A 26692-nucleotide genomic window follows, 5' to 3' on the forward strand; every position below is an offset into this window, starting at 1 on the left:
GCTGAGCTTTGTGAGACTCCAGAAGCTGATCTTTGTCTTGTGAATCAACGTGTTTCACGTTATTTTCTCCAGTTGTCTTGTGATATTTTGACACCTTTTCTTTCTCTTTTTTTTTTTAAGGCGGTAGGACTCTGCAATATATATCGCAAATTTATTAGTGGAAATGTAAATATAGCAATTAAAAAAAAGTGGTAAGTGATTGACAGTCCATGTTACTTCATATTTTTACATTAAAAAAATCTACTTTATTTATTTAAGTTTGCCTTTAATTTGAATTCACTGGGTCGAGTCAAAGCTAGTGTAAATTAGGAGCAAGAGAAAGAGCACTGTTATTTTAAACTCTCACACAAAGACATTGCATCCATAATTTTTTTATTTGTTTTTCTGATTTTTTTTTTCTTTTGTTAGTGCTACAATGTATGTACATTTCTAATTTATGTTACATTTTAATTCTGTTCTGGGAAGGGGGTGTTCATAAAATGTTATTAAAGAAAATAAATTGTCTTCCTGTATGCACTTTAACTTTGTCTTGCACTTGATGTATACAAATTGTAAAGACAAAAAAAAAAAGACACGCATACCGCATGTTTACCTAATATCCCGCAGCCCCAGTGGACAACACTTGTAAACACCTTGGTCCACATTATCCTCTTTTTGGATTCAAATCCACAAACATTTCTTGGTGACTTTTTTTTTTTTTTTTTTTTTTTTACCTCAGCAGTTTTTCTTCCATCTGCTCATTTTGTGTTTCCAGATGCCTTCTTTTCCCTCACCACCTCCGTCGTTCCCGTTCTGTCCAACCATCTTTCCCTCCTTCCATTCCCCCTTTTTTCCCGTCGTCCTCCCTCCTCCTCCTCCTCTTCTTGTCACGGTAATTGGCTCAGGAAAAAAAAAGAAAAAATTATGCAGACTTATTTAGCCCTCTCTCAAATCTCTGTCTGCTCGGCTCACGCAAGATTAATTGCTCAGAGAAGCGGAGCAGCACTTGTTGTCCGTTTGCTCGAATTAACATTAAAACTGAAGCGGCGTACGGTTGTTTTTGAACTGAATTTTTATGATTATTTCTTCCCGCCCCCCCTCTTCTTTCTGTCCTTCTGTTTCACTTGCTGGTTTGTCTCTGAACTGTTTTTACACCACCCACGCCTTCGCCCAGCCTGCAAATCTTCCCTTTGACACTGAGCACGCTGGGAATGAGGCGAACTTTGCTCTGACGGGGCTGATCAAGACGGATCTCAACCAAATCTGTCTGGGATCAAGTGAAGAGGGAGCCTTTTATGGGGCGTCGAATGTGATGCAATCATTTCATAATGGTGGTAATGGGGAAGGGTTTTTCTCAGTCATGAGAACTTGGTTGACTTCTCTCTCTCTCTCTCTCTTTATTTTTTTTTCTCAGGCAGTTAAGTTAAGACTCTGGGATGTAGTGTCACAGCTTAGCACCAAACAGGGAGATTTGGAGGATGTGACTGGGCATGCCTGTAAATGGATGTGTTTGCATATCCATAAATATACGCCCTGCTCTCCTTGTGCTTGCGAACTTGCCCATTGGGACTCGCATTTTTCTCACACAAACTGCGGGGGGGGGGGGGGGGGGGGGGGAAGAAGAAGCATGTGTTTCAAGTCGAAACTGTGAAATGTTCTGTTCTCCGTGTCCACTCAAGGCGTACTTTCTGCTACCAGGGTCTGATGGCTCGCGCAAGACGTATCTGACATGCTTGGCTAGTGTAGCGAGCCCGCCAGAATACAAAGTGGATCAACAAACACGTCCTCGGAATATTCACGAGCTCGGAGAGAAAGCCACGCCAGTCATCGAAAGTTTGCATCGGCCCCAAACTTTCCACCCGGACTTGACTCAGAACTTGTCAACAGCTACTGTTGCAACGCAATTATTTCCACCTCTTGTTTCAGACACGGTATTTTAAATGGGTTAATTCACAACAAAGTCCAGCTTGGTTTCGCTCCATTTGGCTTCAGTACAGTGGAGTCGGTATGTAAAATTCATTTAATCGCTCCGCACATCTTTGAAGAATCATTTGCTACTGGGGCTGCAATAAAAAGAGGATAAATACATAATTCATGCATATCTTTAATACTTAAGAGTTTAGGGAAAAGACTGAAATGAAGCCTCAGGGTATTTTACTCACAGTTTAGAATTTCCCAGAAACACGAAGTGCTTCCCAAGCCACGGAGCCTTTCCCTTTTACTTTGCATTGTACATCATTTATCAAACTGGGACTTCCTGCCTGGGTCATTGGGCTCTGGAAAGGTTCTCGCACTAATCTCCATGGATGCTGCTAACTGTAAGAATGTAAAAAAATATAGCTTTAATAGAGCATCTTGTCTCACATGCCCTATATTAAGCGAATATTTGATGAGAAATTGACATGTATTTTTCTGCTAATCAACATACAAAAGCAAAAGTATACACTTTTGAAAAGGTCAATGACATCAATGCAACCTTTGTGGCAGATGTCCTAGACATTGCAAACAAATTCTAAGGAGTAAATCAGATCTGTGTGTGTTAAGCCCTGTTTACACGACACTGTTTTAAAGTGAAAACGTAAAACTTTTGTCGCATTTTGAGTGTCTGTTCACAAGACCACACTCCTCCAAGCCACCAAGCATGAAACGTTTTGAAAACGCTGCTACTGCACATGTGCACCACGGTTGTAGCCTCTGAAGTGTCATAATTCCCAGTCCATATTCTCCTGAGACTTGGTAGTTTTATAGTTGGTCATCTGTTCATATGAAAGTCTGTGTACTCCCACTGTTAATGTTTATATTAATTATTCTCTGTGCGTGTGGTTTCCCGACAAAAACAACCAAGAGCACCCACACAGTGGCCCGACACAAAAATGACACCGTTTTCAGTGTTTGTGTAGCTTCTCTATAAACGGACATCATTTTTGTTGCCGTGTAAACCTTAAACTTTTCTAAAAGCAAAACGTAAAAACAATGCTTCCCCATTTATCCATACTAATTCAATTTGGGTGTACGATGGATGACGCAGCCAGTCTTTTTTTACCTTCACTCTCAAATTCATAGCATTTTTATACTGTTGACTTTAGCATTTCATCAGGCTCACTATGGATCTGGGCAAAGAAGCATCTTTAGTTTAGGTCTATTCTACAGGCAAAATGCTGTAACCTCCACTGGGATGCTGTAATGTGCCATAATCTACTCATCATATTCATGTGGTTTGTGAGCATATTTAACTAAAGAATAAACTGACCTTTATGGCTATTTGCAAATAATCACGCTCAACAGAGTCTGTTGCACCTTGTGCACCAAGTATATTCACATTGCAATAGTGTTTTATATAGGGGGCATTAGCCTTTTATTAAAATCAATTCAAACCAAGAATTTAAACAAGAAAATCATTTTCAAGCTCAACAGATTTTTTCACTGGTGTGTTTTTTTTATTTCGGTAGAAAACAACTCAAAAACATCACTGAATTAAGTTTCTCTCGAAGCTCTAATGTATAGATCACTCGTCTTTGGCAACCTCAGTTTTAAATGGGGATAGGCAACACCATGTGATCGGTAAAGGTGATTTCTCCACCGACGGCCCTTTGTTTGGAGGATGGATGAGACGTAAATGCGGCTTGTGGTGTCACTCCCATTATTTTGTTTTCTGTCGACATGTCTTCCGTCAACCGCGCCACATCTTTTCAACAAAGATCACAGTCGAGACAAGACGGGATCGCACGCCTGACTCTAAATCCCTTCTCCGTCCCTAATGCAACAGAGACGTGTCGCGGCGCCGCTGTCACAAACACCCTTTTGTTCACGCTGCAAATTAGTCCGTTTGCTCGTCTTCCCTCACGGCTTCGCCTCCGACAATGGCCATTGTGTAAAGTATCGTTGTCAGATTTCTGCTGTCTGTGCGGGAGTAAAAGTGCTTATATCAACAACAAGGCTGGCTCAGCCGGCCCCACTTTCCTATTCCCCTGATATTCACTGAAGTATTGATGTCTCTTAGGATAAGCGTGGCTCTGCAACGGGTGGGATAATGGACTTGAGTTTGCTCAAGTGATAGAGAACATATGATGCGCTGTTCAAAAGAAAATGCAAAATTAAATGGGCATCTGTTTTCAGAACACTTAAATTGTGCAAATTGAGAGATTTGCTTCTCGATGGACACTTAACATCATATACCTGGAGTCACGCCTCCTTTTCTCCAATTCCAGATGATACTGAACGAAATCAAAACTTAAAACCAGGAATAAAACCTCTATGTGGCAAACCTGTCAGATCTTGTGTCAGAAGCTGTTAGAATTCATTTCTGGCTTCAAGAAACGTACAAAAAAACCAAAAAACACGTCTGCTTCCCAAAAGCATGGAGCAAACAAAACGAGTCAGGACATGATTGCATTTCAATCGAAACTGATAGTTTCGCCTGTCGATGTGCAACTAAAATTAATCAAATGACAGAAGAGACGATGGTAATTTTACCCCACTGGTGGGTTGTGTGGAAACTTAGCAAAAACAATGCATTAGCTGTCTGGTGTCGGAACGTTGTGTGATGCATTATTGAGTTTGAAGCCTGCGGGGAGGATTAGTTCACACGGCATGGAGTGAATTTCTGGACATTGCAACATAGCATTTGGACAAATATCTTCAGGCTATCACTAATTGAAAAATACCTTTCCAGTTTTTACTTGGAAACAACTATCTTTACCATTGTCTTTTTATGGCACGGCACAGTTATCGTCACAGAAACAAAGGGTGACAAATATACTGAATAGTAATATTTTCCCTTAGTTTTAGTTTAAAAATATCCTGATAATATTCAAATTTAACATACTTTTTTAAGAAACCAGAAAAAAAAGTACAGATGTCTTACCTGCAGTGTTTCGATTTACATAAAGTTGACAATATCCTGTTGCTTCACAGAATACAAAGCGTCTTCAGCCGTTGGCATGGTTCCACGATTTTTATCACGGAATAGCTTTTGATGCTAATGCTATATTTCTGGCACTTTCAGTAGCTTTCAGTGCTGCGTTACTAATCTTGCGAATATTATCATTTGTTCTGTTCAGAGTGTCATTATTGCTCTGCAACCTTCAACCTTACTGGAACCGTTCAACTCCCAGTAGAAAACAATACTCTCCTTTGTTATAAATTGGCACAGAATATCTTCTCCATTATTGTTGCACATACTCTGACACTCCTGCTTCATGCAGTTCGAGTCACATCCATGTGAAGGTGCATTATCAGCTTTCATGTGTATATCTACCATCATCGGCATATGATGAGATCCTTTGAATAGATTTCATATTAGGTCATTTATAATCTGTGAATATGTTGACAGATCAAAGAAAGGAACCCGTTTCTTTTTGAACGAATATCATCTTTATTTCATCGGGAAGCTCCTGTGAAGTCGAAATCCTTTTGTAATAAATATATTGCAAAATCCTAACTTCTAATAACCCACCTAATGTCTCTTTGTTTTTTTTCTTTTCTTTCCCTTCTCTTCATGTCCTCCCTGATCATGTCCTCCTGTGAATCTGATATCCTTGCTCGCCCATATAGGTAAGTTGCCTGCTATTCATCAAAATCCTGCCGAACTGTACGTTCTCTGCATCTTCGTGCTGGAGTCCAGTGAGAACCCGCTTCATTATACGGGCCGGATTTCACACTGCATTTACCACCGGTCCTTGCAGGATTGAGCTCACTTTAAACTTGTATCCAAGCTTGAAAGTGAAAATCCTGGATGGCTTTCTTAATACCTTTCATCTTAATGCTCTGCTCTGATATTTCTACTCGTTCGGGCAGTTTTATGCGGAGGGAAAGAGTACGAGCTCAGACATTTTCTTACTTAATGCAGAGCGCCAAGTCGTGGATACCCGCTATATTAAAAAGTAATACTTTTGTTTGGCAAGGTGGTAAAACAATAATAACTTTTACAGCCTGGTGATGCACAACATTCAAAAAAATTTAGGGTTAGGGTAAACCCTAACCCTATAAAATGGGGTGAAATTGTATTGTACAAATAACACTTTATAATGCAGAAGAGTGGGACATATTTAGCGTTTCTAACCTTGTATTGAACTCTAGTATGAATTTTAATATTTTCTTAAGCTATAAATCATGAAATATGTCAACTTTTTGTCAGTGTAGCACTTTTCCAGCAGATCTCCTAAGAAATGAAGGGCATGCAGTTATGTAATTCTATACTTTTGCGACATTAAAAAGGCTTCAGTTTGAACAATTATCCCTTAAATCCCCTTCAAAATGTGCTGAGGTTGGAATTTTCCAAAATAAGGCCATTTTAGTGCCCCATAAAGGTTAAATACTTGCTGTTTTCATTGTACGATATTCCCACATGCTCGATGTATTTCCCGCTCCCGTGACTCTTAAGTACAGAGTAATAACAGTCAAACTCACTCTAATCAAATCCAAATTTTGTTAGGCAGACGCATAAAGTTGATGCACAGACACAGAGGCACCATCAGGTACCCCCTCCATCACAGACCGCAGCCTTTTTGTCTTCCCACCTCCAGTCAGAGTGCTGTCTGACTGCTCTGATCCCGGCGGGAGGGTGTCGGGTGTGGTGGTGGGGGTGGGGGTGGGGGGGGTGGTGCTCACATGAGGTCGAGTGGGGGATCCGCCAAAACCCTCAGTCTTATTGATCCATGCCATTCTGTCCCAGCTGTGACTTTGATGTGACAGTTTCATTGGAGCTCTGCTTATGGAGCCTTTAATTAGATTTCAAGCGCCGGGGCTTCTCTCCTGGGGACGGAGGTGGTGAACGGAGGGGAACGAGATTCGATGATGGGTTTCGGGGGAGGTGTGCGAGTGCGAGAGTGAACTTCAGGTGCGAGTTAACTTCTGCACTGGTGTGTGCGTGTGTCTCAGTGTGTGTCAATTCCAACTTCTAAATTGCAAGCGTTAGTGCCCAGGTGCGGGTTTTGGTGGAGACGGGGCCGGCGTGGGCGTGTGAGAGTTCGACTCAGACGGCAGAAATCTTCCACGTCTGCTCTTCCTCGGCCCGGGATTAAAGCCTCCACTCGCAGGGCTAATGCCGCCGCACTTCAAATCCACCGGCTCTTACATCTGACTTAAGCAGAGCCACTTTTAATCTCAAGTGCAATATCTGCGGTAATGAGAAAGACGCCACGGCCTGAGATATTATCTATGCCAACCTCAGCTCCCTTATTAACACCGGTGGTCTTAGAAGCAGCTTGCATGAGTCAGAACCGGCTCCTCGGTGAAATAAAGATTAAGGGAGTCGCGCCGTTTGGCCGTGTGGGTCATTTTAATGCCTTTAAAAGCTCTTCCGACAATATGTGAACGGACCATGGACATGTTACCACTCTCAAGGTTCAACATGATTGACACGCACACAGGAATGGACATTCAAAACGATATCTTACTTCTTTAAAATGAGGCTTCGTATTCCCAAACTAATGGAACTGGATGAATTAGTTGATTCACTAATTCATCCACACAGGATGGGAAACTATAAAAAATGTGAATTTCTGCACACAAAGTAAAAATTGGTGAATATTCTTCATCTTCATTCTCATGAAAGCAAGTGACCATGATTATTACCTCGCTGTCGGGCAACCAGGATTTGTCCTGGTCTGCTCAATATACCACTGGGCACGTCATGTTTCCAACAATTATTTGTATTGGAGTTGTTTACTTCAGGTAAAGAATACAAAGCACATCGCTTTATTAAAATCGACCACTTCCCACCTGCGTTCGTCGAGCTTTGCATGACATGAGGTTTAATTTAATCAAAAAACTGAATTTGAATGGAGAGAACTGAATCTGTGCTTACATTTTTGTTGTTGTTGTAATTTTCATCATGATAAACATTCGAACCAATAGATTGAATTTCAAATTAGACCATTTGGATTTAAAGAATTCAAATTCACATCCTACTGGCACAAAATTTAGCCCATTATGTAGAGTCCTGTATAATATGATAATATGACATATTACACATTTCTCGTTCTAGTTAAATCAACAGGCAAGAAAGCAAAATTGTGTCCATGTTTTGTGCATTCATGCATGCACACATCAGCATATTTGGCCAATCATGGATGGAGGCTGTTATATATAATAATATCATGATAATAAATCAAGAAATGTTTGGCTAAAATGGGTCCAAGAAGAGAAATGGCACTGTTATTTGGATGAATGACAATGGCATCTCCTGCGTACATGTTTATTCAGCCATCACGGGTCATATTGGGACGTCAACGTTCAGCCACATCATAACATGTTTGACCCGTATTGTGCAGCTCTATTCTCACACCATCTGAACCATTTAAATATTATATGGCTTTACTGGTTAAACCTCTAGTGAGGATCGTTGGTGCTGAATCTGAAATCGTAAAGTTAACACAAGTGATTGTTGGTTAATAAATTCCCTGAAATGATTCATGTAATAACAGCCCTTAATGGCCACTCTTCTTGGGGCCCATTTGCTAAAACCTTCTTCGTTTAGCTCACTTGGCGTGCACGGGCCAGTTTATTTGTTTGGAGGGGGGGGGGGTCTCAAATGGGGGTTAATCCCAGCAGAGTTGATCCTCTCCCATTTCAGTCGTAATAATTCCTAATCCAAATAAGGAGCTTGCGTAATGAAACCATATAAGATGTAATTACTATCAAATGGAGTCCTGTTTTCTGAAAGCATCAGCACAACTATAATTTCTCATTAAGCGGCCGTCACTCCTGAGGTGCTCTCTTGGCCCTCAATTACAGCGGGGCTCATGAGCTGGAGAAGCCACTGCATATGTAGGTCAGCCTCACTTTTTGAGCTTCCCAATTCTCAACCAGGCATAAACTCACAGATGCCTCCTAATGACACCGAAGTGCAGTCTGCGAGTGCCCTTTAAAGCCCCCACCACCACCACCACCACCACCACCACCACCACCACCACCACCACCACCACCACATTCATCGCGCAAAGTGTTTCGGGGCAGACGACGCTAACGCAAATTCCCACGACTGTTGCTCTTACGCCGATCTGGACCGTATTTATTACTGCTTGGTGCCCACATAGCTCAGTGATACTAGCTGTTCTGCAAATACACTTTAATTAAGTCTTCAGAGGAACCTTGAAAATCTCCCCGATTGGGCTAAGAGGTACCCAGTGCCGATGTGTCATTTATTTTCGGTTGCATTTTGAGTAACAACACAGATTTGATGTGGTTGTAAGCCGACTTTCCTCTTTCTCGCCACCGGCGTGCATCATCCAAAGCTGAGTGCAACAGAGTCTTTTCTCCAGGGACCGTCAAAACAGGTTTAGGGGAAAGGCAGTGACGGAATAATTCCCGGCAAAGAGAAAAGGGACGGCGTTCAGTTCTCTGCGTTCTCAGTGTCTCAGCCAGACTCGGTGAAGAAACGACTCCGTTTCAGCTTCAATCCAAGAACTCGCTCCTTTCCCATTGGTCTCGCCCCCCCCCCCCCGCCCGAATTTACCCGTCTTCCTACCCATTCTCCCGTAAACCGCATCTCCCCTCACTTCTGCATCGTTTCTCATCTTCACCTTCCAATTTTTTCCACTTTCTTTCACTCCTCCGTCCCAAATTCATCCCAATTTCTTTTTCTGCCCTCACTCTTGACCTCGTCCTTTTCATCTCTACCTTTTGGTTATTCGTCCTGATCCTCCTCCTCCACCTCCCCCATTACTTTCCTTCCCGTCCCCTCCCCTTCACTCTGAGTTGACATTTCAAACTCCTTAAAGTACAGTCATACATCCACTTAATGTTCAGCTTTCTTCCTCTGTCATCTCGCACAGAGGAGATGAATGCCTTGTCCTGAATTTGGCTGAGGCCTGCAGTGCATTGCGGGGTCGCTCTGAGACACCGTGTCATGATTGGTTGACAAGTAGTACAGCCTCTGCTGCAATGCTTGGGAGTTTTGTAGTGATGGCTTATGAGAGTGGTGCTGATGACAAAAGATAACAAAATCAAAGGTCACAAAAAGGCTGAAACATAGATTTGGCAGCTCCACAGGAAGAAAACAATGAAAAATATGTAACTAGTATGATACATGTTGAATTTTACATTGATGCAATTTATATCACAGTATGAACATTATAATTTTGCATATTTGTTTTTGTCTCCGTTAATTATAAAATATCCAGCAACATCACATCTGTGCAAATTAAAAAAATATAAAAGAGAATTAAACGTGTTTCACCCTTTGTCCACTAGATGGTAAAATTATAATGGAACTCGTTATAATATAAATTGGTCAGTCAAGTATGAGGTGAAGTCACCCCAGTATTGGCACACCTGGCTAATCATCAACTGATGGGTGAAAACTGTAAATATTTACTGTAAATATTAACATATATTTGTTATTTTTCTCTCATTAAAAGTTAAGTTGTATTTGATATCATAAATTTAACCGTAAAGCAGAATTGAGGCTTTTCTTGAGGTATCCAAGAAGAAAACAACCATCTAGTTGGTTGTAATCGTACTTGTGATCATTTGTTTTAGCTTTGCATGTTTTTACCAACTTGACCTGGTTGTTCAGGGTGACCAGTGCAGTTTGTTTTCCACACTAATACAGCTTTGTTTCTTTACACTTAATTAAACATGTACTAGACTATACACACATTCAAAACCACAGTCCACGCATGCACGCACGCACACACAGTCACATTGCACCAGAGTCACCTGATAAGTGTTGATTAGTCCCGTGAAAAGCAGGTAATTTAAGCTAAATGGCTAAATATAGCCCTAAGTGTGATTAGCGCTGATGGCATGTGATATATGGTGCTCATTAGTGCGCTAGCTAACAGGCTCCTCATCCCTTCTATCTCCAGCCACCAAACACACACACACACACACACACACACACACACACACACACACACACACACACACACACACACACACACACACACACACACACACACACACACACACACACACACACACACACACACACACACACACACACACACACACACACACATGCAGGGACACGTCTTAGTGGCTGTTCATCTCAGGGAATACTCAGGTGTCAGTGTTTGTCAGCCTGATGTCCAAAATGTTAAAAGCTCATTGGTGATCAATGAAAGGTGCAAGTTCTGTGAGTGTTTCCTCCCTCGGTTCAACTCACTGTCACAAAGATATATCGGGCCGTTTGGCTCCTCGTTTTTTTTTTACACAGAGAAGTGGAGTTATCCCATATCTAATGTAAGTGAAAGGTAAGAGCTGGCGTTTACAGAAATGACTGACATCCACGAACAATTTAGAATGATTTAAAAGAGGACTGTTCTCTGTCGAATAAATGCAAAACGGATTCTATCCACCCAACAATCACCCACACATTGACCGATCCGTTGACTGACTGATTAACCCATAGTCTGAGTCAGCCACCTACTCAACCATCCAGTAACTGGCCCACCCAACAATCCATCAACCCACTAACTGACCAAGTGACCCACTCACTTCCGGACAACAAACACCAACCCATCGACTGATTGACTAACCCATCCCCTTTCTCATCCGTTGACTGACTGACAGACCCTCCCTGCCACCCACTGGCTGACTGAGCAACAGACCAAATCAACCAACCACCTACTCACTGACTGACTCAGTCTACTACTCCGCGGCATCAACCAACTGATTCTCCAACCCACCAACCCAAGTGGTCTCTAATGCTTAACTCACGAACCAGCTCACCCATTGATAGACGAACAGAGCGACTGGTTTAGCAATATATGTATCTACCTATCACACCCACTCCCTGACATTCTCACTGACTGACTGACTGGCCCACCCGCCCATTGGCCCACTGACCCTCCATCCCACACACCCAACCATCGGTTGACTGACCAACAGACAACTGACCAACAGACAAAGGGTCAACCACCGACCGACTGAACAAACCACTCCCTGATACCTGATCCAGCATCCACCAATCAATCAATCAATCAATCAATCAGGTGGCCCACCGATGCTTCTGATGTAATAGCAGCTTTCAAACAATGTCTCTTGGTATTGGTTGTCGCCTTCAATTGAATGACCTCCAACACTATACCTCTCTCGGTCCACGGTTGAGTGAGCCAAGCTGGTTCTCCAGACACGGCGCGTGACGTGAGAAACAAGAGCTTCCATTACGCTCAACTTTCCCAGCTGCTGTTTTATTTATTTGTTGAGCTTGTTTGTTTGTTTAGCCACCAGCAATGGCTTCCTTGGCTCAGTACTTGTAGCTGGAGTGAGAGAGGCTGATCCCTGTGCAGCTCAGGCTCTGTAGCCTGCCACGCCAAAACACTGCTCCCGTCCAGCAGATCTTCCACAGTGTGTCCTGCGGTCGAGGCAGCCGAGCTGGGGGGGGGAGCATTGTGTCGCTTTCACACAGCGCAGATACATCATCTCAAGGTCCAAAAACCCTGTAGCCCTTGATAGAAATGAGGAAAAACCTGTGTTGTTTGAATCACATGCCTACTGGGATGGGATAATTAGTTGGAAGCATTTAGCTGGTGACAGTAACGACAGACTTTTGTTAGTTTACAAATTATCTTGTGTTGTTCTGCCAGTTTGTGTCCATTCCAACAATAATAATAAAACAGAAATTAGCTGGTCCTGATGTCTGATGCCAGAATCTGCACTTTGAGTGTTAAATCTAAATATTTGTTGTCTGAATTGTAAATGGTTCCAAGCTATCGGTGTTCTCTGGAAGTTTTTCACATTTTTATAATTTATAGTTCGAGTTGTTTTTGTATACTTTAATTTAGCTCAGTGTATAAGATAATAATAATAAAAAAAGACTGATGCATTTAGGGGGAAAAAAATGCCATGGAATAGTTTCTAAGTCATTATTTGACTCTGGCCAGACTCAATCTGATGGATGTTTTGTTCAAATAAATGCACTCAAGTTGCTGTGGGTGTTGTGTAGTTTGGACAGCCTCAGTGGGAAATGAACCTGTTCTCATGGCAGCAGAAGTACCTTGTTCTGCCTCTCACACCGGAGGACAATCTCCCCATACAGAGGTCTCAACAACAGGCTCACAGTGCTAAATCAGATTTTTTTGGGGGGGACATAGAAACTAGTCTTTGTGTGTGTGTGTGTGTGTGTGTGTGTGTGCGCGTGTGTGTGTGTGTGTGCGTGTGCGTGTGTGTGTATCAGTCTGGTGAATGTGTTGCACAGCCCTTTTTTGTGCTGTACAAACATCTATCCGCTCATGGCAGCTTGAATCGAGCAGACGTCTCACCCAGCTGACTGAAAGACTGTCGGCACTCTTCTTTCTTTTTGTCGGTTATTTTCTTCCCAAGCAAAAAAACCCCAAAACAATCAAACACGGAGTTGTCATTTTTGATGAAGAACGATGAGAAGAAGTTACATTTTTGACTTTGACAGTGTTCTCTGGACACTACCCGAGAAATCATTAAATCATCCCATGTGTTTATCACTGATTTGCAAGAATTATTTATTTTTTATTTTTTTGTGTGAACGGTACCATTTCAAAACATGTTCTGCTTAAATGTAGCATGTGCACTACACCAAATATTTCCAACACAGTACTTTAGTAATGATTTCCATTCAGCTTCTCCAACAGGGCTTCCCCAGGAAGTCATTGCAACTTGTTTTGTGGATTTAGCTCATTTTAACACCAGGTATGAATGAATGCACTCAGCTAAGCTGAAATGAATTATGTTTCCATGCGCTATGCAATTTTAAATATGAAGGGAAAGTGTGATTTATTGCAATGTACAGAAATTGAGTTTAATTAATTAGGAGAGTTTAATGAGTTGACGGGCCGAAGTATTTCACAGGGCAGAAATCAGAAGCACAAAAGCAGAAAATCAGAAAAATCAAGGATTAATGACCAAAAAAAACAAAACCCTGCAAAGTCAACTGCAGAAGCACATGTGAGGTGGGTGGGTAAGTAGGTAGGTTAAGTTAATTATGGTGCAGAAAATAGAAGATATCATTGACATCAGCATCATCCATATAAGTCTTTATATACATTATGAATCATTTTGTTGTCTCAATACTCAACATTAAATCTCACATGTTCACTTGATCTATTGTATAATATAATTTATTTAATATTATGTTTGAAAAGGTCCCACACAAGACCTTGCCTACAGTACTGCTATATATGAGATTTTAACCCGTCTGCTTCAACTTGTATCACATCACCATTACCCAACTATTAATTTCTTTAATAGTATTTTCTTCACCACATTTCTCCAATGTCAATGATTTCCAGTATACATATTGATCAGTAGGAACAGGTGAAGTCAAAACAAGGAAATGAGCAAAGACCATGTCTGAAGTTCCGTATTATATCAGGCTTCATTCTGTCTAACTTTACTGGATTGTGTGCAGTTTATCCCAGGCTCCCGGCCAAAGTCCTGAAGTAAAACTTGAGAAAAAAGTCTTGTAACCAGAAGAACATCTTTCAGGGAATACGAGTCACAGCCCAACGCTCCTCTCATTTTGGTAGAATGAATCACCTTCAGCGCCTCGCTCCCTTACTCCCCGACTCCCTCCTCGCACCGTCTGATTGCCGTTTTCATTTCGTCAGTTTGGCCCGGACTCCCGGCTGCCCCACATGTTTTCTATTGTCTGGATTAAAGTGAAATGGATCGTAGGTCATTATGCTGAGTGAAATAGCTCCACGCTGCCCTCGGTTGTCCTCAACTCGATTACAATGTAATCGTGAATCAGTGTTTGCCTGGACATGATGGTTGTAGATTGTGTTTTTGAGGGAGAAAACCGAGTGAGTTAAAGGGAAGAAGGTGTTTTTTTGGGGTTTTTTTTTTTTATCTGCAAGTGTTTGACGACGCGGGATGGTGAGCTCACACCTGAACAATGTCATGTCTCATTCCCCTGGATTTGATACGTCTCCTCCTCCTCCTCCTCCTTCTCCCTCTTTGTCGGTGTTTTTTTGTATAAACTCGCTGAGGTCAAGGTCACTGTGTGTTCTGCCTTTGCTCACTCTGTAACAGTCTCTGTGGGAGTTTGGGGTTGCGCTCCTCGTCTACCAACCTCAGCTAATCTTAGCCGCATCTGTCACACATCCAAACCGCCGCTCCGTTTGGCCTGTGCTTCTCACATTAACACTTTTCCAGAAAGCCTCACGGACCAGTCAAGTCCAATCAGAAATACAGAGAAAGTTTAAGTCAATCAGACAAGTTGAACTTTCCATGCTGAGGCAATTAAGTATTGGGAGTGGGACAGTTTTGTAGCGCTTAAGCAAATAATGCTGCATTTTGTAGCAAATAGTTGCAGATCCATTGTATTCTTGCTGCAGTGCACAACTCCAAATCTGTTCCTACACCCTCAGTCTTTCTATTTTGGATGTCTGCGAGTCCTTAAATCATCTCCTTGTTAACAAAAAAAAAAAAGAAAAAAAAGTTTGTCTTTCTGAAACTTGCAGATATGACCGTGTGAGTGGATTAAAGTGATATGTAGAGACTGTGAGGGAAAGTGACAAAATAACTTCAGAGCGCCGTAGCAAGAACTTGTACTCACTGTGCTTAAATTGCATTGTGCGTCCGAATGTAGAAATGGGCCAGACTATGCCTGAATGCTCAAGGGAGTGTGATAGGGGAGGAGGGAAGAGAAAACGGTCGACTCGCATGTCACTTATGATTGCATTAGAATTTAAACTTTAAGGACGGCATGGCTTTTTTTTGTTTGTTTGTTTGTTTCTTCGTTCGTTTCTTTGTTAGACTGGCACTATAGCAGCTCCCAGACAGTTTTCCTTAAAAATGAATCCCGGCTGTGAAGACTTGCTGGCCTGAATATGCTATGATAATCTCTCCCCCGTTTTAATATATATTTTAATAAAAACAAAACATCTTGTAGTGTTGAAGAAGTCATGTATTTATACGGCATTCTGCAATTCTACTTTTTCTGAGCAAACTGAAGTATTAGTGCTATTTGGCCTATTATATAATACATTGGATTCTAAGTTGCACTGACGTACCTCTGAATGTAATTCAGAAGATAACAAGCAAACTTGAAGCCATCAGGAAAAACATGTTTTTGTGCCGTTGACTTTAGCTTGGCAGGGTGCATGAAGGAAGTAACCAGTGTATAAACAAAACCCCATTTACACAACAGCGTTTCTCTGAGCCACTGGAAATGCAACTTTGGTGGACCTTTTTGAAAACAACTCTGATTATGTATTGCTCCCAGTTAATAGATAAAACACGAATAGACTAATATTTCTGGTTTAGCCTAGACTAGGTAGCGAGATTATGCTGCTGGCTTGGTGCATTTCCTGCCGGACTTGAGAAACATATCTTTTATATACAGCTATATACTTAATGCTGCTTTTAACCTGAGATGACCTAGAATTCACTCTTCCTACTGTCCCATAAGTCTTGAATCTCCACCAAGGGCAATCGTTTTTTTTGCTTTTCCCCCCCCCCTCTAAAGCACGCATCCCGCAAGTGCTATAAAACGCTGAACTCTGACATGCTTTTTGTGGAAATTTCACAAAGAGTCGCTTCTCTTCACCTTAACTTCTAATCTTGTCAATCTTGTCTTCTTGAAGAAGTGGGTGAGCTGGAGTCACTGTTATTCCTCCCACTGTGTCTTGATGCAAGTTTGCGGTTCGGTCGTCCACGTGGAAAATGTTCAGGAAACCTTACAGGTCACAAATCACACCGCTCCCCTTCTGCGCCATTGATAAATCGCTCTTGCCGGAGCAGTTTATTCGTGAGCGCGTAACTCTCTTCACCTCCGTTGACTTGCAAAAAAAAAAAAAAAAAAAAGACGTCACATAGCTTCTGCTTCGCCTTATTGTTTCTCATTTTAACTTGAGGAGTAAATCTCAGATTTCCTCAAAGAAAGTCAAAGATGTAACGAAATTAGCAAGAAACCACAACTGGTGCTTGTAAAATGTTAAATTGTAGGGATTCGTGTCTCCACAAGTGGCACCATGTTGTCATCTTAAGTTTTAAACGACCAACTGCACTTTGAAAGTTGTGAGTTTTCTATTCACGGTCCATCAAGCTTGCGAGGCATCTCATTCTGGAACAAAACTCCTCTGGCGAAGACCGCGGTACACCGACCCGGGAGTAACTCTGGTCACCGCCTGTCTGCACTCTGTGGATTCTGTTGCACTTTTGACATGGCTCTCCAAGTGTATAACCAAGGAAAAAAAAAAAATGTTTTAGGCTGCAGTTTTCTTGACCCGAGAGGAGTCGCGTCGGCATGCTCTGGATTACACAGCTGTGTCGGCGAAAGTGTAGCGGTTGCATCCCCTGGTTTGCTGACAGCTCTCCTTTTAGCCCACTCACTCCTCTGGCATAGAGCGAACTGAGTCCATGCCAAACCAAGAGACTTCTCATTTCCTCACCCATGTATTCGTAAGGTCAAATTCTTAAAAAAAAAAAAAAAAGGAATGTTTTCTTGATGATATTGGTGCCTGGACAAAGCCGTTAAAACATGCTGAGTTCCAAAAGACTGACATCCAAAAAGGCGCTTTCCAACTTTAGATCCAGTGAACAGACTCAAAACCCAACAAACAAAACGAGGATTGTTTAAACCATCTTGCCAAATTCAGTTTTTCTCCTTCATTTATCATTTCCAGTGTTTGAGCTCAGTGTTGTATTGGTATTGGCGGATACCGAGTACAAATTGGATTTCAGTGCTTTTTTGTCTGTTTTTCCAGTAATAACAGTGCCGCAGTGCCTGGAAATGATTGAGATCATTCGTCTCTGTGTGAAATAATGAGAATTTTTAGCCGGATATGACATTAATGTGAGATGTTCATGTGTGTGACATCGACTGGTGTTGGGTACTTTTATCTATTTTGTCTCTTCGTTGTTTCCCTGTGAATCTAAAGAGGATTTATTGCCATTATAATTAGATAAATACTGTTGCGCTTTCTCCCATTGTTTCAACAAAGCATTTCCACTGCCATTCGGTGCAGCTGGATGCTGCATGTATTTAATCTACAATTTGCTCTTTCACTTTTTTGGGCAACACACTGATGGACATCTTAGAGGAGGGTGTCAAACATTTGGCCCGTAGCTTCAATCTGAGCGGAAATTTAGTTTGAACTCGGCTTTGATTTTTATTGAGGAAACCACATTTGCTCCCTGGTTTGGCTCCGTTTTTCTCTCATCTTACAACAAATTGACAGTTCCTGCCTTTTCAAATCATCCCTCCTGCTTTTCTTGTCAACCTGTATTGATTTATATTCACCTGAGATTCAATAAATCTCATGAAACCACACAAACTGCGCCCAGCGTGCAGCCCGACATGAGACGAAACGCGGCCTGCTGATGTAAAATGACTCTATGTGAAATCGTAACGACTCTCGGTAATTGTATGTGATGTGGGAATGAATCCAGCTGGTCGATAGATGGATGCTCAGCTTCCAAAAGATTTATGCTCCGGGATTTCAAAGCTTAAGAACAAAGGCGAGTGTAAATGTATTTATTTATTTGTTTGTTAAGATAGCGTTGCAGCAGCGTTGAGCTCGGGGAGGTGTGATGAAATAAAACTTGGCCGATTGCTGATGTGGTGCGAGCAGGGAATGTGTGTCCTGTTCTAGCCTCCTCCTCTCCTGCTCCCTCCACACCCAACACACATCCGTAAGGATTAATTCCCCACCGAGAGACCTCCGGTTTCCTCTCTCTTGCTCGGCTGCCCGGGTATTGTTCTGGCCAGAGTTATGATGATGATTTATGGGCTGCAATTGACTGCTGAAAAGTGGACCCAGTCACACTTTCCATTGTAATTTACTTTTCAATTATTATTATTTTTTTTTGTAACGTTTGGAGGGTTACTGTGCACGGCGGTGGAGTTTTGCATGTAGAAGTCCCATGAACACAACATCGGGTTTAGTCTAATTATAAAACAACCGTACGCAGATCTTTCGTTTGAAGTCGTTGAAATCAGAAAAGACACCAAGCAATTTTTTCCTCATTGACACAGTTTCACCGGCCAAACAACACCCGTTTCTCGGCACCACATCCTCTGATGTCGCCGGGGCCTGCTGATTGGATGTCACCTTTCCCTCTGTGCGTGGGTGTGTGCGGCTCTCCCGTGGCGAGGTCACGGCCAAGCTTGTCAACAAACCTCGGCAATTAGCTTCGACTCCGGCGCCGTTTCCTAGCCCTCAGACTAAAGTTCAGTCAACAAAACAACACCGGGTCCTGTGGGAGAGTGTCGGTCACAGCGCTGCTGAGCGACGCTGTCACTCTGACTGACACCCATGAAAAAAAATAATTCTCCAACTTGATTTGGTAACTTGTCTTTCATGCTTTCTCGTTTTTTTTTCGTTCTCGCTAATCATTTTCACACAACCTCTACGGGGATGTATAAAATTTAATCTTTAGGCTTTCTGAGGAAATAGTAGGTATTTCTGTTTACTTTTGTTGGCGTCTCGTGTGAAAAAAATGTATTTAACACAAGTGCTGATTTGACGGGATGCATACAGATTGTCTTTTGTGCAGACCTGGTGGAATGTATTATAATGCAAAATAATATAATGCTATTCAATTTCACATAAAGCAAGGCAGTGCAGTGTATTTGAAGTCAATGCGTTGCAATGCAAAATGTTTTAATTCGATTTAATCCAATTTAAAGTCATTCAGTTGTTTTGGCTATATAACAGCACGTAATTAAATATAATCCAGTAGAATGCAATACAATACATATGCAAAGCAAACCAAGGAGTTTAATTCTTTGGAATTCAAGTCAATGAAATCCATTTCATTTGCACCATTCTCACTTTTCTCATAGAATATATTTTTTTTAATTTACCTTCATGAATTAATGCTGATTTTTTTCCGGTGTAAAAGCTGCACCAAAAAAACAAAAAACATAAATGGTTTTGATGGCTGCCATTGCACAAATGTACTCAACAAACACACAGTGGAACCAGTTTATCTCAGTCAAACCAAAGAAGCTCCTGTATGAACCGACGGTAAAAAAGGTTTCGGCGTGTTTACCGAGCAGTTTCAAATATTTTCAATTAGAAAGGACCATGTTTACAACATGTCTCTTATCAGCTTTTTCTTGTTTCTTTTCAAAAAAGAAGAAAAAAAAAGACTATTGATTGCCATGCATTCATCTGTGTGTGGCAGTATATATTGTATGCAAATTATCTCATAGAAACACAATTTGTAAACAGCTTGGAAAACAAATGATTTCAGACACTGCTGGAAATAATTGGATTACACAGAAACTTTCAAGTTCCCTCTGGGCTTTTTTTCCAGTCGTCAAGTAATAAGAACTGTATGTTGTCGAAACACTGCGGTCTTTGGTAAATCAGCTTTCAGATGTAATGGAAGAACGTCGCTGGTGGAAATAGGAAATTAATATGAGAGAAATGGCCATTGGCATTAGCAGCAGTGTGGTTCATCAATTCCATACATTTTTCTTACTTCTCCATATCAAATAATGAGAGCTCGCAGGCCTTTCTTTTCGGACGGCTGATACCAGCCGAGTGCAATAAAGCGGAGTTGCGTGGGGTAAGAACGCTGCCTGCCTTTATTCTTGGATTGATGGGGATCACTGACGATGACTGCCCTTCCATGGCGAAAGACCGGATCACTCTTTTAAGAGGACTGCTTACCAAACTGACTACCATGTCATAACAACCACATGGGCTCTGTGTTGCTGCTTCTCCTGTGGGGGGGGAAGGCTCGGGGAGAGCAGGTAGTTTGCTGACTCAGCCTTTTTGGCCAACACTGAGCTTTAATGAGGTAAGAGTGCAGAACTTTTGTCGGCCACACACGTTTTATACAGACCCGTAGGCAGAAAAGGAACAATCGGAGACGGACGCATGCTACTTGTGTTTCTACCCGCTGACTTACTTATGCAATGGCTTTTTTTTTTTTTTTTTCCCTTTGCATTTACTTTTGTTCCCTCATTACTTTGTGACTTTAAAGCACTCGCTTCATCACAAACACATGCACACACCTTTGCCCTTCAACCCTTCCCCCCCCCCCCCCCCCCCCCCCTCCATTACTGTGTGTACACATTAGCCCGAGGCCGCGGCAGCAAGCTCTAATTTGAAGTAAATGTGTTCACATTTATGTTAGGGGCCTAATGGGAAAAATGAGTCTGGAGGTCTGTAAATGCGTGTGTTTATGTGTGTGTGTGTGTGTGTATACACACTCTTGCCCTGGAGAGCCTGTCCCTCTCACCAGGGAGCCTGTCCAGCATGCTATAAAACGCCACAGCTCTCAGGCTAAATGTGGCTGAAATGAAGGTTTAATGTGCTGGAAAAGTGGTAGTTGGATTTGAATGGTGTGTGTGTGTGTGTGTGTGTTTAATTGATTCTGTGGGTGTCTCGACGTGGAACTGTGTGTGCACACAGTGCTTTTCTTTTTGTGTTTGCTGTAGGTATATGTACCCCTTAGGGTGTTTGGTTTAATTGCGGTTGTTGCGTTCTTTCTGTAGGTGATTCCTGGATGGGTATAAAGTGATCACAACAGAGGCAGGAATAACTCGTGACAAAGACCTCTCATTGATTTGAAGACATTTTCAAAAATGCTGTCTGGCTGATCCTGTCTTTGAGGCCCTGTTTACACAGTGTTTGATGAGAAAACAATGTCTGTTTACATGGAAACGATGTAATCGATGTAGTGAGCATGCCAGGCCACGAGTTGATGCTCTTGTTTGTTTTTGTAATGAAACACGCGCAGCACGCACGCATACCGAGAACAATGCGATATGAACATTGACAAAAATAGTAGAGTTTCATAATATTGGCACAAGAACCTGAAATGACCACGATATATGGAGGGTTTGGGACATTTATTGTGTTTCTGACCTCAAAAGCGAAGACGAGAAGGTCAAAATCTGCCTTTTTCTTTTGTCCAATAGCTACTTATAGCTGGTTAGCAAATAATGCAAGATTAGCATAATGAACTGACATCTTTGAAAAAAACCTCACTTGAAGCATCAGTTTGAATGAGGCAATAATTTTCTTGTATATGTAACTTTTTCGAAAAACATTTTTTTTCATAAATTGCTTTTGACAGACAATTATCAAAGTGCCGCAGAACCAAACTTTACTTTCTTGAGCAGACGGGTTGAAATGAAAATTGGATTTTTCTTTGATTCCCTTTCGTCTTTGGAAAATAACATAGGAGGCTCCAATTTAAGAAACAGTTCACAGTCCTGAATCCTGTATCTCTGAAGGAAAATGAAACTGATAAACCTTGACTTGAACTTTCTTTTTTCTGTTCCGTTCAAAGGAGACTTCAAAACACTCGGGTTTTTTTTTCCGCTGGCTGTGCAGCATATCACTTTCTTTACGTATATTTTCCTGGACTGAAACTATCACGTCTCCAGTCTTTTTTTGATCAGTGGCTTTTTTTTTTTTTTTTTTTTTTTTGCCACAGGGTGTTTGGTCAGTTTCTCTTCAAAGTTGAGGCTTTTTCTTTGGTCTGGATCATGTAAATAAACCCAGATGAACTGCAGTGATATCTTGAAGATGTTTGAATCGCCGAGCGAGTTCGTATTAGTTCTGAATGTGGCTGATATTTCGCCGAGGAGCGGCAGACCGTCTGCATTTATCACAGTCCTGCCTTCCCTTCAGATCTCACCACAAGGGACTTTTACAAGACATCCTCTGAATTGACAATTGTTGGATGGATTATTCATTTTCTTCTGGGCTAAGTGAAGCCAGCTGAACACATACCCGGGCCTACCGGGAGAGTCAGAGGGATGGCACCGATCTCATCTTTAATCTAATAAAGGGACTCGGTAGAAGCTGGAATTAAATCAGATCTGTGCGAGAGGAGAGCTTTGAACATGAAGCTGTAGAGTGATGGTAAGGACGCATTTTGAGTGAGGAGAGAATATGATTGGACGTAATGAGCTTCTCAGTGTCATAACATAGAATAGCGAGTCTGAATCACCGTCATTTTCCTTTGAACTGCACATCCAGTGCAGAGTTATGAGGGACCACTGTGTCCTGTTTTAGTCAGGCTCCTATGAAAACTGGGTGACGTCTGATATTTTATTCAGTTGGAGCTTTGATTCAGGAAGCCGAGATGGAGTCTGTCTTTCTTCTGTCCATTTCAAAGTATTTACAATGTCTTAACCCAACAGAATAGAGGTGCGTGTGTGTGCCAGTGATAATGTGACTGTATGTTATCGCCTACTCAGACACTCTGATGGTAATAATCAACAAATCGGAGCAAAAATGTGATAAATTACCACCTGAAATATCCTCGAGACAAAACTACTGTTTGACATCCACACATTTACTTTCAGTCCATTTAATATTGGGCTGTATGTGGCCCCTTAACAAAAATGTGTTTGACATGCCTGGTTTAGCCCTTAATCAGAACATTGTTGAAGCAAAAAGGTTGCTTGGTTTCTACTTTGTGGTTTTTGGATTTCCCAAAGTTTGTTTCTCTTACATTAATCATCAGAAATGTCCGGACACACCTCCTTCTTCCTCCTCCCTCTACTGCTCTCGAACCCGTCTCCTATGAATGCCATTATAACCGACGTTTCATGACTGTGTGAACGCCTTGAGCATAACAATTGCCATGTTGAGCAAAGGCTTTGTTTGGAAGGCAGGGTTGATTCATCAAAGACGTTGTGTAGACTGATCAAGGAAGTTGTGTAGACTGAGGATAAATGCCCTTGTTTAGATGTTTCGATTGAAACACTTGGCAAATTAACAAACAGATATCCAGAAACCTCCCCAAAAAATTGAATAAGAGAGGAATTCTTACTTTTGCCCATCTGTATATGTTTGATTTTGAGAAAATACTCCATATATTATAGATATTCTATACAACATAGCTAAGAAAAGGGGCAAATAATCTATTTAAAAAAAGATATATTTTCCCTTGTACAATAATTTTTCATTCTGTTTCTTTGAAATCCTCTCAGAATTCTGAATTATCCAAATGTGATGATCATCAACGGCCTATATTATTTTTGCAACCCTCCTCCTCCTGCACCATCTTTTCCTCAGTGCTCCGCCTCAGGCTGTTGGTTTATCTCCCATAAATCGGCATATTTTCCTCACCCATCCTCTTGTGCTCTTTTTTCCCCCCCCTCCCTCCTATCTGCAGTTGATAGCTGTATACGAGGAACAGGAGCCCCATCTCGGAGGTGACGGCACCAGCGCCAGCTCCACGGGCACTCAGAGCCCCGACTTGTTTGCCGTGGACCTCAGCGCCGGCAGCGGGGCCTCGGCCTTTCAACCCTACCAGGCAGCCAGCGAAATCGAAGTCACGCCCTCAGCTCTGCGCACCAGTAAGTCTCCCCACCTCCCTCGCACAATTCACGAAATGCTCATCTGCAGACGTGTGCATTATGTGGAGAGCGGGATCATTATCGACGAACCCAAACGCTTGGTGATTATTATTTAAGTCGGCTTCTCTGTCGTAGCTCTTGTTGTCATCCCTGCTGGAGTCGTATGTCAGCAACTACAGCAGTTTACAGCAAACCTCAACAAATCACCTCATCACAGCCCAGTACCTTCGTCCCCGTTCATAAATTCTGTTAATTGGACAGGAGGCGCCGTTTTTTCGGGCACAGATAGCCGTTTGATCCCCGGCCAAAGTGGCTAATTGGTTCTACTCGCTGCCTCTTAAATCAAATGTGACGTTGAGCCAGTTCACCTCTGTGGTTCCGCCGGCCAAGTCGCTTCTTCCACTGTAATTACTGCGAGTTCGGATGAGAAGCTGACTCTTGTAGGTGATTTGTCAATTTAGATCATGCAAACCCATTGGCACAAAAAAGCGCAGGCATACACCAACATGGATATATATATAAACATAAACATACCCTCTCACAGCCTCTACTGTCAGAACGCTGTGCTTCAGTGTCGTTTTGTCCCCCATGGCCCAGTATTTATCAAAGTGCTTCAAGTGAAATTCTAGACTTGTGTTACCAAAACCAAGTCCAAGCCTATTAATCAACTGTATTGTTGAACAATTATGGTTCAAACCAGAAAAGAATACTCCTGTGCGTTACATTCTGAGTTATTATTGCGCTACCTGTTTTTACTATTTACTCACCAGCTCATGTTCTGTGGTGAAAGAGAACGAATCGCAGCGTTTGAGGGGAGTATTATAAGTCCTCATTAAGCTATAAATCAAATTGGATTAGTCTGTTGCTGAGATGTCTTGTGGAAGGTGATTTGGGAGTACGGGTTGGAGGTTCCACTTCTTTGGGCCATCCCGTCTCTTCACACAGTGCACACAATCTGTGTCCTATACGGTATTTTAAGAAACATAAAATATGGCATAGGATACATTTTCGTTAGTGGTATTCATGGACATGGTGGAGAGACACAGCCCACATCAGGTGAAGCATTACAGGAAATGTTCTGCTTTTTGCTGATGACATTATCCTTTTTTATTCCATCACAAGTAGGGCCTCTGGTGCACACCAGCGACAGTTCACAGCTGAATGTGAAGTAGTTTAGATACAGAGCAGCACCTCCGAATCTGAGGGAGCTGATCTGTACAACAATGTTCTAAGTTTACCAGTCACAAACTTTGTGAACCAGTGGTCAAGCATTCAGGAGTCAGAGTACTGCCGGTCCTCCTCCAGTGAATAGCAGCAGTGGTTTGGTCAAATAATTCAGAGGCTCCAATTTTACTTCCTATAGAAGGTGTACATTGAGTAGTCAACCGGTCGGAGGCCCATCGGTTGACCCAGAACCAGAGAAGATGGAGAAAGTTGCTGCGATGGCTGAACTCCGTTGCTCTCCATATCTCCCCCTTCATCCCATGTGGAGTAAGCAGGAAAGTGGATGAATTGATGGATGTTTTTCTCTCCGCTCAAGGTGCAAATTCGTTCAATCACCGTGTTTATCTTCCTTGCAAGTTCACGGCCGCCTCCGCTGATGTTGCTCAGAGTAAAACAGCCTTGTTGCTCCTGCTCTTCAAACTTTAATTCAAGGCAAGCTAAAAAAAAAAAAAGAAAGAAAGCTTTTATCAGCTCAGAGTTGCATTTTCAAGAGGTGTGACAGGGTGATGAGACGTTCAGTGCTCAAAATAAAAAGCATGAATTTGCGGCAGTTGCAAAGGCTTTTGTAGAAAAACAAAAAAAAGAGTATGAGGGGAAATTAGTCGGTAAAGGTCGATGGGTGATAATTGAAGAACAACAATTACAGTAAAGGTGCCTCCTACACTGCACTAGCAGTAGAGAATAATGGGAAATATTTGGTTTTGGAAATAATGTGAAAGAAATCTAGAGCAATCTTTCCCCCCAGAAGGAAGTTCAGGGCCACCACTGGAAAGCTTCTAATAAAGGAACGTTTTGAGATCAGGCCATTGCTTTTCCCACCATAACTGACTTTCTTTCATTTCTCTAAGGAAATCATTATGGATATTAGACATTTGATATGGATTTAAAACCACATATATTGTAAATATGCACAGATTCTTTATTTTTTTTTAAGGATGAATAGGAGTACCAATCTTTATTTACTTGTTGATACAGGTTCTTAATACGAGTACTTATTAAATGCCATTGAGTCTTTAGCATGACGCACGTAAAACCCTTCTGATCTACTGAATACTTAAAGATCGATGTCAGACTAACTCTGCTGATCCAAATGTCTCTGTTGATTAAGTTGAGGATGTTGTACGAACTGTCTTTCTCAAACATAATTTACAACATGCAATACTTTTTTTTTCTAAACCACAGACATCACTTGTCTTTTCTTTCCAACTGTTGCTGATAGATGGCATTACTTAATACTTGCCTGGTTGTATCAGGGACCTTTTACGATTATATGGACCTGTTATTTGTCTC

At 41.8% G+C, this 26692-nt stretch overlaps 1 protein-coding gene across 4 annotated transcripts in view; it reads left to right on the plus strand.

Moving 5' to 3' along the window:
* Positions 1-26692, plus strand: part of pard3ab (par-3 family cell polarity regulator alpha, b) — a 249773-nt gene that overhangs the window by 64963 nt on the left and 158118 nt on the right. For all 4 annotated transcript variants that reach the window (XM_080503528.1, XM_080503531.1, XM_080503529.1 and 1 more), the window contains exon 3: positions 23995-24178. In XM_080503528.1, coding sequence (XP_080359654.1) covers positions 23995-24178 — 184 coding nt within the window. The remainder of the gene's footprint in view (positions 1-23994; positions 24179-26692) is intronic.

The sequence above is a fragment of the Blennius ocellaris genome (genome assembly GCF_963422515.1).
Source record: "Blennius ocellaris genome assembly, chromosome: 10".
In the NCBI taxonomy this organism is placed as follows: domain Eukaryota; kingdom Metazoa; phylum Chordata; class Actinopteri; order Blenniiformes; family Blenniidae; genus Blennius; species Blennius ocellaris.